Genomic DNA, 14,120 nt, shown 5'->3' on the forward strand with positions numbered 1-14,120 from the left:
AGTTTACTGTTAGATATTTTGCCAAATGTTTCAAAAGTAAACTAGAATGCCTATAACGTCTGAATTCATTGCTTGAGATGTTTATTTAATGCTCTTAAAAACTCAGAATTAATAGATATTAAGAAACATAGACATTCCAACACAACATAGCCCTCAATGAACAATCTGAAGATTACTGGTTTCACCCAACCCAGAATCTTGGCAATAGTTTCTCCAGACAACTTGACAAATATTTGCAAGGAATCAAATTATAGATAGAATAGAGAAATTAAATAATTGACCAGCAAGAAACTCATAATATTCTAATCAGATTATCTTCTGTATTCAGAATACAAAGAAAACATTGTGCACCTTAGGATTGCATCCTCCTAGTTTCCTCTAAATAATCTTCAACATTAAATTGTTTTAATCCTCCTTGATTGTCTTATTCCTAATGATAATTCTAGCCTTCAAGAAAGGCGTAGGTTCACATCCTTTGCAATGGTTACCCTTCTTCATAAAGACATGTCTTTATAAGTGTAAGAACTCTGGATGAATCTGATTATTTCACTTATTCCCTCAAGTTTACTGTTAGATATTTTGCCAAATGTTTCAAATGTAAACTAGAATGCATATAATGTCTGAATTCATTGCTTGAGATGTTTATTTAATGCTCTTAAAAACTCAGAATTAATAGATATTAAGAAACATAGACATTCCAACACAACATAGCCCTCAATGAACAATCTGAAGATTACTGGTTTCACCCAACCAAAAATCTTGGCAATAATTTCTCCAAACAACTTGACAAATATTTGCAAGGAATCAAATTGCAGATAGAATAGAGACTCAAAATATTCAAAATATTCTAATCAGATTATCTTCTGTATTCAGAATACAAAGAAAACATTGTGCACCTTAGGATTGTATCCTCCTAGTTTCCTCTAAATATTCTTCAACATTAAATTGCACCAATACAGAGCCCCGGCAGGAAATGTTCACAGAAATGTGTCGAAACTTCCATGCGGTAGGGAAAACACCTTTGTCTTATACAGTCGCATCCAATATATTTCCCCACTGACTTAAGCACATACACATTCCACTTAATTTGCACTATATATGTTGCCCAGAAGCATTTGCCCATTCTTTACATTAATCTTTGCCATAGTAACATTTGCAAACTGTCGTGAAAGAAGATAATACAAATCTTTGATTGTGCTTAATTAAACTTCACTCGATATATTTGAGCGATAGATATGAGAAAGCATCTGCTTCAACCACAGATGCTTTCGAGTAAGTTTGGTTCATACCTTAGCAAGATTCCCCCGCATCCTACCTGTTGTGACCATTTCACACATCGCCCCATCAAGATGGGCACCCCGCTTTTTTGCTCAGGTCCTAGTCTCTTAGTCTAATATCTCCCTCTCACAAGTGAAATGAGACAAGTTTGTAGCTTCTAGATGTCATGGGAGTCAAGTGGATTATGAGTTCAACCGAAGAGTGTGAAAGACTGCTAGTCAGTGATACTTTAAGTGCTCGAGGTTTAAGGCAAAAGCTTCAAGTGCTCCTCATGAGGAGCGAAATTCACCTCGAATGCCCTTAATTGAGAGCGAAGTTGTTCCATGAGCCTTGTCTTGCATGTTTGAATGGAAGAGTGAGCAAAGGTGAGTGTGAATTCTGATTTGAAATTCACTTCATGTGCTTAACCTCAAGAGTGAACTTCATGTTCAAGCCCAAGGGAGCGAACTTCATTAATTGAGCTAGGGGAGCGAACTTCATGTCTTGAGGATGAAGAGCGAATTTCCCCTAGAAGCCTTGTTTGAGTATGTGTTTGAGTGTGAATTTGAGCGTTTGAATGAGGATAACTTAAAAAAACCTAAGGATTGGATCGATGAAACAATGAAAGTGAAAGAAGAGCAAGCTCAATTTTGGTTTGAAATTCACTTCATGTACAAGCCTAGGAGAGCGAACTTCATGTCTTGAGGTAGGAGAGCGAACTTCATGTCTTGAGGATGAAGAGCGAACTTCATATGCAAAGGTGGTGGAGCGAATTTTACTTCATGTATTCCTAAGTGAGAGCGAATTTCTTTCATACGCCCGAGAGATGATGTGAGAGTATTTACCTTGAGCCGATCTGATTTTGAGTTGAAAGCAAACTTCATGTTTAAGCCCACAGGAGCGAACTTCACCTTCAAGCATACAAGAGCGAACTTCATGAATTCAAAGAGGGGAGTGAACTTCACCTTCAAGCATACAAGAGAGAACTTCATGAATCAAAGGAGGGGAGTGAACTTCATGTTTAAGCCCACAGGAGCGAACTTCGTCTTCAAGCATACAAGAGCAAACTTCATGAATTCAAAGAGGGGAGCAAACTTCATCTTCAAGGGTAGAGGAGCGAACTTCGTGTACAAGCCTAGGAGAGCGAATTTCCTTGGTATTTCAATGCACTTTAAAGATTAATCAAACATTACTTTGGCATCCCTAAGCAAAATTCAAATTTGAATGGAAAGAGGTAAGTCGGCCAGCATGAAAAGGTAATTTGTTATTTTACTTTTATAAAAACAAGTCGGCCTTCATGGGAAAAGACATAACCTTTCACCTTCATCACATATAAGAAGGTATTAGAATCATTCATTGAAACATCAAATCAAAACAAATTCCTCTCTCTTGAACGAATTTCATCAGCAAGCAGCAATTTCATTAAGATCAGTGAATTTCATCATCAACAAGAAGCGAATTTCATCAGGAAGAAAGAATATCACCAGCAGATTTGTCCCAACGAACTACAAATTCATCTCTACAAGGGCGAATTTATTCACTCACACTCAGCAACAGCAGGTTCTTCAATCACATCAATTGATCACTAGCACACATATCAGGTTGAATCATCAAAAATCAGGGGTAAGTGCATCATATTGATTGATAAAAGATCAGGTACAGGTCTCATTGGAATCGAATATTGATCTTTTCGTAAATTAGACCTCCTTGTTTAATTGAGAAAATGTAAAAATCAGTCTTATTTAGCATTCACACTTCATATTCATTTAAATGCAAGATTGATTTAGATCAATATCATAGGTTGCCTACTAAGTGAATAGGCTTCATTATAATTTCAAATACCTTTCACCATCATCCTAGCTTACATATCTCTTATAGGTGAAAGATGGCGGCTCCTAAACCAAATAAAACCATGACCCGTCAAGCACTCATCAAGGAAGACTTGAGGAACGGTGCATTAGAAACCACGATCACGTCTCATTGGAGCAAAATAGGAAACACCAATATCGGGAAATTCGACACCAAGAGGTTCCGGAACTCGTTGTACACTAGTGAACCTACTGCTACAGCAAAGAAGATGATTGATAGTGGGATTATAAATGCAGCTGGCTTCCCTCCTGCAGTGCAATAGTACGAGTTAATTGTGGAGTGTGCCCAACATTATGATTCTCCCTCAAGAAGAATAGTGGCTAAGGATGGAACAGCACTTGCATATCTCTCGGAGACAGCAATCAATGAAGCATTTCATCTACCTGAGCCTACGGACATGGTCTACATAAGTGTGGAAGGAGCTAAGTCTTCTTATGACGATGATCCAGAAGCTTGTTCAAAGATCATCGATAAGTTTTGGTTAAAGAAGAGTAGAAGTGGTAAGAGCAGATGGCCTGACAGATTGCATATGGTGGATTTCAAAGATAAATTCAGAGACTTCATCACCCTACTCAATCGAGTGGTTGGTGCACCCGAGGCTTCGTATTTCGAAGACTGGATGTTCTACTTCATAGAGACGATCACTCATGGCAAGGATGCAGTTAAATGGGCGAGGCTCATCAGTAACAGTATCGATCTGCAGTTAAGAAGGCTGATGCACACTAGAACATTCTACATGAGCTCCTATGTCATATACTCTCTTGCAAGAAATTACGAGTATCCAAGACTAATGTAAAGGGGTATAGTCGGAAGAAGACCCGGAGAAATAAAAGTGCATGAATGTTATACGCAGCTTCATCATCTGCCTAAACAACATTATAGGAGAGTGAATGATGCATTCACTATGCACGTCACAAGGACGCTTCGAGGTGGACTTCAGCAAAGACTCTCTCCAAAAGCACAAGCATTGGTTCAACAACATGGTGCATGGTTCATACAATTTCCGAAGTTTACTTATGTCAGAGTGTAAGGATGTCCTTCTCCCCCCTACATGTTGCCACGCTACCCGACAGACAGAGTGGTGCTACTTGAGGTGGTGAGACAATTGGTGGCATATGTCAAGGCATATAGGCATAAGCATAGAACCAGCATTTCTTTTTCTATTACACTTGGAGACTCTATTGAAGTGTGGCATCCCTTTCAGGTAGTTGAGGATGTCGAGAAAGAGTTAGGACTCTATTCACTCAAGCCGTACACTCCCAAATATTACTTCAATCCATATGATAATGTAAAAGGAATTTTGGGAAAGAAGTATGGGCACCAGTGGCAGTTGGAGGACTGTTGGATGAACATTCAAGATGATGTGGAAATGAAGGAGAAGATGTATTCCAGACTACCTCTCGATTTCATCAGGAAATGTAAGTTGTTCAATGTTGCTGATCAAGTCCAAGATAGCAGCAAATCTCTTCAATCAGCTTATACCAAAGAAAACAAGGAGATCAACATCAATTGGGTTGACATGGAGGTCGTATATTTGAAGGAGTTGATGAAACAAGTCTTGGAATACACTAGCATATGGATAGACATACAGCATCAGAGATTAAAAGAACAAAACATAACAATGACATTCCACTTAGAAGCGAGGAAAGACAATGAAGATGAAGCAAGCGCGAGTAGGAGTGCTTCTCAACCATCTCACTCAAGAGGTACGAAGAGAAAAGAAGATCATGGAGAAAAGGAGCCCTCAAGAAAGAAACATAAATCAAGTTCCAGCCATCCTTCCTCCAGGGCCGAAAAAGAGTTTCACTAGGATGAAAGACACGAAGAACAGAGGGTAGAAAAGGAATTGAGTCAAGGAGCAAATGAATCAATGGAATCTACACTTCACAATGATAAAGGTAAAGATGAAGGAGACAATGATGAGACTACTTCACCACCTAGAGATGAGCAAGTGCATGAAGAAATACAGGTTCAATAAGGAAGATCCTCTATTCCTGAATGGCTTAAGGAAAGATTACCCCAAGAAGTGATAGTAACTGATTTGGAACCAACACACGACATAGTGAGCCTTCTGAGCCGTACTCGAGAGGTCACCGAGAAAAGGAAAGCTACAAAGACGTCTAAGGTGATTAGAGATTTGGGATCTAGAAAGTTGCAAATAGCTACTCCAAGGGTAAATAAGTATGAAGGAGAGATCACAGCAGATGAGTATGATATGGAGACTATTGATTTGGGTCCACTCACCTCCGAGCAAGCCATAGGTGATGCAAATGATTCATTGAAGGCAGTTAATGATATGTTAAGAGCCGAAGTAGAAAAGAATAGAAGGTTAGAAAAGGAGATAAGTGCGCGGAGGAACTACTTCCAACAATTCCAAGAACCATTGAGGCATCAGAGTCCAACAACCACACCACCAGATTTGCTTCCTCCGGAATCAGTTGATCATATAGTGAAGATGAGGAATTCAGCACAATTCATGTACACATGGATAGAAGACTCATATACCAAAGTTAGCAAGTTCATGAAGGGCATAACAAAGACACTCGACACGGTCATAAAAGTCCTTGCAAGAACTCATGCTCTCATAGAGGCCTTCAAAGCATTTGCTCATGCTAGAGATTTTATCATTCCAGTATTACAAGCAATAAGGAAAATACCCAAGGAAGTCTTATCAAAAGAGAAGATAAGAAGAGAAGGATCTATGCACAGCTTTCTACAATGGAGTAGTCTACTTCACACGAAGAAGATCATTTTTGAAGAGATTGGAAATGGGTGCAGACAAGTTCAAGATGATATGCATCATATTCATGATAAGATAGTAGAAGTAGCACACAGATCATTTTGGAGAGAAAGATTGATCCTGGGATGATTATAGAAGCAAGAGAGTTGGAGGAAAGGATAAGAGTTATCTTTCATGGGACTGATGGAATGATCACCAGAAGACAGTTGGATGATATGCTTGAACTCGTAGTATTAGCCAGCAAGACTCAATTGCTCGAACCTGAATGGGAGAATGCCATCGTCAAAGCCTTCGATGAAGTCATGCACATGGAGGAATAGTCGAAGTCTCTACCCGAAATTCCGATGACCCAGATAGAAGGCATAGTGACCAGATTCATTGACTATGCCAGAAGGGAAGGAGACAAAGGAAACAAGATTTTAGAAGATAGTTTGTTATGATCCTACTTGGCAATTCATTTTCTCATTGGGGGATGCTTCCTCGATTTTTGTGCCAGCACATGTTATTTTCTCATTGGGGGATGCTTCCTCGATTTTTGTGCCAGCACATGTTATTTTCTCATTGGTTGATTCCATGATGATGTTTATCTAGATAGGATTTCATTTGTGATAAACCCTGATTAAGGTTTAGGTGGCAAAATTCTAGCCCTTGATCTTCATTTGATCTCAGCCCTTCATTGTATTTGAGAGTGCTATATAAACTCCACTCATTTCATTTGTAAAGAGTTAGTTAGTCAAAGAAAGTTAGATATCAGCTAGAGAGATTAGATATTAGAGATAGAGTTCAAGAGTGATAAGAGAAGGACTTGAAAAATTGTTGTTACTTGGCTTTTGGATTAATAAAACATTGAAGTTGTGGTGTTTCTATTCAATCTTTAAAGCTTTTTGCATGATTTTTGATCCTCTTGAGTCAATCTTTGATATCAGTTTAAGTATTTAGATTGAATGATGGAATGTTGTACTTGATGTATTGTGAAACTCATAATCCATACCACTAGCCTCTTGCTGATTGTAAGTGCGCCTTGTGTGGTCAACTGGAACCATTGAAAGTGCTCAAGTTCAATTGTTGCTCAATTATGGATATGCATTCAAGTGATGGTGTCTATGCTTAGTAACGATTTGAAAATCTCCAAATGTCCTTAGAAGATTGCACTAGTTTTGGTCGAGTTGTTCCTGTATGGCGATGCTAAGACTAGTAGAGTTTCACTTATGTCGTCCCTTATCCATTCATTCCTAGGATAGCTTAGAACCTCTCAACCCTCATCTTTTGCCATTTTTTTTATAAACATCTCGTAGTAGTAGGAAAGAACTTCATTGCATATCATCCGCAGAATATTCATAAGTCTCTTCATGCAAAAAGGCCCCCTTGATGAAACAGCAATCACAATGACCACTCGTGCTTATCCACACGTCAAGACCTAACATTTATGAACCTTGGAGTTGTCTCAAGTGATCCTTAAGCCAATCTTCAGCATTTGGGAAGCTTTGTTCAAGAAAGGATAAGGTACTTTTGGGTATTTTATTCTGTGTTCGCATGTGTGTAAAAAACACATCAACACTACCGGAAACGCGTGCACACAAACTGGCCTCTACATTGTCTTCAATCTTAATTAATCAATGACGATTCAAGAGTCTTCTAAGGCACCACGCAAATATCCAAGAAATGCCCACATTCTTGTCTTGTTTATCTCTGCGGCCAACATATAAAGAGCAATCGACCCCAAGTCAATGAAGGCAGCAGCAATGAGTGCCAAATGCTTGATCCAAATCTAACAAATTCCAAGATATCCACTCAAGGAATGAAAAGCCCATTCCAAAAGCAACCCAATGAGAATCACCCTCATCCATTATTCGTATCAACAACTCAAACCCATACGTGGCTAATAGTTTCAAATATTCAACTTCCCATCAAGTCCACTATGGAAGCATACATAGCTCGATATCAATTAAAAAAGCATAATAAATAGGAAGCATTGAAATGAGGTCATAAATCGAATACATTCACCATTGTTTCCTTTTAGACAATATGGTATGCATCGCATCACCTTGGAACTGTTGCATGAACAAAGAGAAATGTCACAGTAAAGTGATTACATGAGGAAGTAAAATCCCAATCAGCCAAAAATAATAAAATGCCCTGATATTAATTTCCCAAACTGGCTTCAAAGATACCCACTGTAATGGGAAAGCGTAGCCTTCATAATTCCCTGCAAAAACTATTCACTGAATTCCACTATCTCTGATAAGCCCATCTGAAGAATATATGTGATTCTTCCCAGACCAATTAGGACAGATCTTGCACTGTCGAAATCGGTGTTCCAAAAAATGAATTTTACAAACCTCTCAATTTAAATAGAAAATTTTTAAAATCATCAATCTCCAAAAGCACTATAAATAATATTGATTTCAGTTCACATGGTAATTATTAGTCAAGTGACTTTAGTTAATTTTCTAAAGTCACTTAATTATTATTATATTACCTTTAATATTAAATAATTAACTTAATTCCTCTCGTTTGAATTATTTTAATTTTGAGGATTTAAATAATTTGACTTTCAAAATTGGGACATTACAATAAGTTAACAGCTGTATTAGACTGCAGGTTGCTTATAGTTGAATAAGTTCTGATTTGATTAACTTGCTTCATACAAGTTATTAATAGTATATCAGTTCTATTTAATTACTTACTGAGTTCAGATCTGAATTGCTTCTTTGCAGATCAAATACTTATTTTTTCTTGTCCCATGCCCTTTCTCCGACAGAAGACTCTCCTCTTATGTCCCTTAAGGGACATATAGGGGTATGACTCTTACCAAGGATCTCCTGTTCTTGAAAGCAGATGTATCTTCCAATTGACCACTGCCTTTAACAATACTCAATCAGCCTTAAAGAAATTATTATTTGAATGTTGCTTAATCCCTTAGCCTAGTCGGCCACTGCTGATATTCCTTTTTCTTCCTAGCTGGGTCGGCCTCTTAGAATAATCTGCCAATAATTATTTATTTTTGTAGGCTTACGCCCTCTTCCAATAACCATTATTATTATTATTTCTATTTCTAATATTAATCGGCCTTAGTTGCTAATGCCCAGGTTTGGCTGTTATTTAAGGCTGTGATTTGTCTTCTGACATAGTGTTATCAGCAAGGGGCATGACAGAAAAACACTTTTATTATCAAACCATCATATAAACACTTAGTGATAGACTAATAGGAGTCCTACATGCAATGGGTATGATTTATTTCAGGGTCTATTTCGCTCTCTATAGTTATCTTTAATACTACACCTCAAAGAATACCACCCTTGGTCTAGCAGAGCCTAAACTTGAAGAAGGCATTACCCACCCTATCAAATGGGTCCACCATTGTCCATACCTAGTCATAATTTAACGGTCTTTTGCCCTAAGATTGTCACCATTGGGAAGTGTACAACTTTGAGTGCCAACAGGCTAAAGGAAAGAAGTGAGCAAGATGGGGGACTTATAGGTTTGTAGGAACTCCTTGCAAAGATATATGCCAAAGGGTGACAAACTCTTGAAGATCAAGGGTCAAGCACCACTGGTCTAGATATTTGAAGAATGTCCCTAAAGAGTGAGTGATATCTACCCCAGCTATCATGGTAAAATAGGCATCTAAAAATGAAGTGTTCCTAAATCTCTATCTCCTAGATGGAGCAAAAGACAAGAAATCCAATCTTAGTTGAAATTATTATGATTAGTTCTTCAACCCATAGATAATGAGAACACACCCTCAATTAACCAAGGGCAAACAATGAAGATGACAAATGATACCACCCACCACTTATAAGAAATGTTCTAGGTATAAAGCAAGCTTGAAGTTGAGTGAAGAAAATCACCAATGAAAATTTACTATGGCTATAACCAACTTGTATAAAAGACAAACATCATCAATGTCAATATGTTGCCAAAAAAACTCCTCAAACTCATAAATGTAAATGCTGAAGTGGATCAATGGGAGAGGACATTACCCTGATGGTACTTTTCAAAGTCAGAAAGAAGGTTTGAATTTCAATTACCAAACCTATCATTTTGTGGTGTATAAAATAAAGGTTATTTTTTGTTAGTAATGAAAAATAAGCATCATTTTTGAAGGGGAAGTTTTAATTTACAAGGGAAACTTATCTCTTTTCAAGGAATTATTATAATGAGGACACGAATTATTGTACTTTTGAAGACATGAATATCTGAGTACAAAGAAATAAGGTGAATTTACGTGGCAAATTTAATGATATTTAGTATTTTGCCACTCACATAACGTTACACAACATTTATTAATGCTACTAGATCTATTACAAAAAATACAAGACACAAAATGATTACAAAGATATTTGATATTACCAAAAAAGTGGAAGTCTCATTTAATAAGAGTTACAAAAAATATGTCCATAGATAATAAGGTCAACAACTAAGAAAGCAAAGGAAAGTAACTTAGCTGAAAGAATAAAGAACATTCCTAAAGTCTATCCCAATGATTTAATTGACCATTATAAACTAGATATTACAATTTTACTTTTATACCCTCCCTTAATGGTCAGTCTACTAGCTACACCAAGTTTATCCCAAAATTTTACAAATTTGTCAAGACTCAAGGACTTAGAAAGAATGTTGTCTACAATTTTGTCCTCGATTGGACAATATTGCAACATCACCAATCCCTCTTCTACAGGTTGCTAGTTGAAATGACAATTAAGCCCCACATGTTTGGTATGCTCGTGGAAGACTAGATCCTTGGTAAGATTTAGCACCCCTTGATTTTCACATAACAAGGGTGAAGCACTGCTAGAGACATCTGCATGTCTAAAAGCATCCTGCAAAGCATACTACCTCACATGCTACTTTGATTGTTCACCAATACTCTACTTTTGTCAAGGAAAGAGCTATTGCCTACTACCTCTTACTGGTCCATGTGACAACAGCCGTGCCAAGAATAAAAACATATCCAAAAACGGATTTCTGTCATCAACTAAAACTACCCAATTTGAATTTGTGAACCAATTTGAATTTGTGAACCCAACCAGCCTAGGATCTTTGCTTCTATTGTACAAAATGTCAAAATCAAGTGTTCCTTCAACATATCTCAACATCCACTTCACTGCAACCCAATGTTCTAGCTTTGGTGCAGTCATGAAACAAGAAATGTAATTCACGACATGGCTCAAATCAAGTCTAGTGTTTGTAAGATAGATAAGGCTGCCCACTAGTTGGTTAAATTCTCACTCATTTATTACTTTTGAATCTGTTTTGACTAAAAGCTTTAGCCCTTTCTTGATAGGTGTAGATGAGATTTTGCAATCTATTATTTTGAACTTGTCAAGAAAAATCATAGCATATTTAGATTGAGAAATAAAAATACCACCACCTATTTTACAATTTGTTGCATCATAGAAGGCCTTAGTCTGTCATGTCAAAAGCCTTATGGAAATTAGATTTGATTTGTTCAACCAAATGCCCCTCAATACCTATAATGATGATATCATCTAAGTAAATGACCAATAGAATGATCTCATCGCCAATGCTTTTGACATACGAATTTGGATATGAAGGACTTCTCTAGAATCTCTATTGAACCAAATACCTATCAATTTTAATGAACCATGCCTTGGGTGCCCGCTTCAAGCAATAAAGAACTTTCGTCGGTCTGCATGCCTAATGCTCCTTTCCTGAAACCTAAATACTGAATCATGTACACTTCTTCCTCCATGTCACCATTGAGGAAGGCACTTTTTACGTCCATTTGATGCACTTTCCAGCCAAATTGTGTTGTCACGGCCACAACTAGAAAGATGGTGCTCATCTTTGTTAGAGAAGCAAAGGCCTCCTTATAGTCAATTCCTGCTCTTTGCGAAAATCCTTCTGCGACCAACCATACTTTGTACTTGTCAAGTGTACCATCAATGTTGTACTTGACTTTGTACACCCATTTGCAACCAATGGGTTTCTTCCCTAATGGAAGATCGGATAGAACCCATGTCTTATTTTTCGTAGGACTTTGATGTTTGGTTTCCATGGCATTTTCTAAAGTTGGAAAACCTTGCGAGTTTCCGAGTACTCATGAATCATAAGATAAGCAAGTATTTGCAAGTTTCACTCCCGAATTTCCAACAATGAGTTTTTTGGCAAGTACAATCCAGAATCAACGAATCTGCAATGAAAAATTGCGACACGGCCTCTGCACATGAAAACACAAGTAAAATGTACGAACAACTAGGGCTAAACATGCCTAAAACATGATTGTCAGTTTATAAAACCCTACATTTGCCCCTAAAGACCACAAAGCTTTGGTATGTTGTTTCCATGAAGCAAGATCCAATTTGAAATTGAGATGTTACATTGATTATAAATTCTTGAAACTCAAGAATAACTTGATGTGATGAAATCGTTGAACACCACAAAGCATTGACATAGTTAATTCATTTGATCTAATGAGACATTATCTATCAGTCATTGTCCCAATCCTAAATATTAAATATTTTCCATCCCAGCTCAGTCCCATGTTTTTGGTGCTAAGATTGATTTTATCTAAGCCTGATTTCCAACACAGAGTCTATCACATGCCCTTGAATATATAAGAGATGAATTTATGATCAAACGGTGAAGGCCCCAAAAAAGAGGAAAAGATGGCTTTTATGTAACGGGTAAGATATACAAAAGGTACCCGCATATGATATGACTTTCAAATAGGAAGGAAACCTCATGTCATACAACAAAAAAACCATATACAATAGAGTCATCTCAATTAAAGGATTGGTATGGCATTGGGTGAAACATATGTACACAAGAACAACAACACAAATCACAATTTTAAAACTAAACAAGGTCTAAATATTACACACTATCATAAATGACTTCTTTACTAAACATGTGCCTAATTAATTAACTTAATAATCACATGATGAAAGCTTGGGCTTACACCATATCCCAATGTCCTCCTCCTAAGCTCTTATTGAATACCAACACCAGAGATGCAGACACATCCAAATACATTCAAAAGGTGTACATAAAACATTTAATTTTCCTGCAAACAGTACCCAAAGGTTGCCAACAATTTATCATTATGTGCACAAATTCTGTATTCTTTAAAATCTCTGATGAGATAATGTTAATTCACATTATGAGGGGATGTACTCATGTTTTCACATCCAAAGCTCTATATAGTCAATGCTAAAATCACAGAGGCTCAAGTATAGGTAGCATTTACATTGCCCGCTTAATATTAATAGGCACCAAAAATAAATAATTTCCAAGCCTTAGGTTGCTTTGAAATCATACATCATACATAATAAAGTGCATCCAGCATGGTGTTTGATGACAAGAACTGTACTTGTCCAGAGATCAAAATAGGTTTACCTGCTCTTTGAAATATGTATCTCCTCATTGTCAGCCGAGATATCCTCATCTATTTGGCAGGAAAAATAAAGAGAACTTATTCAGAATATTGTTGTATGCCAACGATGTAATGAAAGCATAATCTTCTCAAAACTTAAATAATGTAGAGAGTATTTTAGCAACTTTGCAAAGATACAGCAAATTCCTTGGAAACGACAACTCAGAGAAGGTCATGACAAAGATAAACAACCACAAAAGAAATAAACTAATTTGTCGCTCGATCATTTACATTAATCAAATAGAATATGTGTTTCAAAGATTGTACATACTAGATATTTAGATGGGAAAGAATACAGACTCAATATACCTTCATACTTTCGACTAATGGAACTGCTAACAAGCTCTGCCAAACCAGAATATGAGACATAGCTGCACTAGAAAACACCAAAATATATTGTAATAAACCACATATAACACCGTTGATGCTTCTAATCACTTATAATCTTCCACTTTTTACTAGAGCATGAATTTTATACGGGCAAAGCTATACAGAACCTGTAGAATTTGCAAAGCTGGCAATTAAAATTAAAACTAATATAGATAATGTGAGAAGCCAAAAGACTTCCTTCTATAGAAGCAAGGTGATCCATAATCACAATAAAAAATAACAAATTTTGGCTCAAAAAAGTTAGCCTTTGAGATTCAATAAAGCTAAAAATAGGTATTTGAAACACCAAAATATGACCATCATATATTTGTTGATATACATTAAATGCTGATGAGCCAATTAAGCTTCACTTTACATTTGTCAATCATGGAAAGGAAGAAAATTAATGGAAAGGGACAACAATATGATTGTTATAAAGTGGGGCTCAATAACACAGCCAAAGATTTTGCAATGAGTATTTGATAC

General features: G+C 36.8%; 1 protein-coding gene across 5 annotated transcripts in view; it reads right to left on the minus strand.

Moving 5' to 3' along the window:
• The window catches only part of LOC131075585 (protein NUCLEOLAR COMPLEX ASSOCIATED 4), a 190,874-nt gene that overhangs the window by 143,303 nt on the left and 33,451 nt on the right, over positions 1 to 14,120 (minus strand). For all 5 annotated transcript variants that reach the window (XM_058012434.2, XM_058012433.2, XM_058012432.2 and 2 more), the window contains 2 exons: positions 13,575 to 13,636; positions 13,229 to 13,277 (listed from right to left, as the gene is read on the minus strand). In XM_058012434.2, the coding sequence (XP_057868417.1) occupies positions 13,229 to 13,277; positions 13,575 to 13,636 (111 nt within the window). The remainder of the gene's footprint in view (positions 1 to 13,228; positions 13,278 to 13,574; positions 13,637 to 14,120) is intronic.

Source organism: Cryptomeria japonica, chromosome 5 (genome assembly GCF_030272615.1).
Source record: "Cryptomeria japonica chromosome 5, Sugi_1.0, whole genome shotgun sequence".
NCBI lineage: Eukaryota > Viridiplantae > Streptophyta > Pinopsida > Cupressales > Cupressaceae > Cryptomeria > Cryptomeria japonica.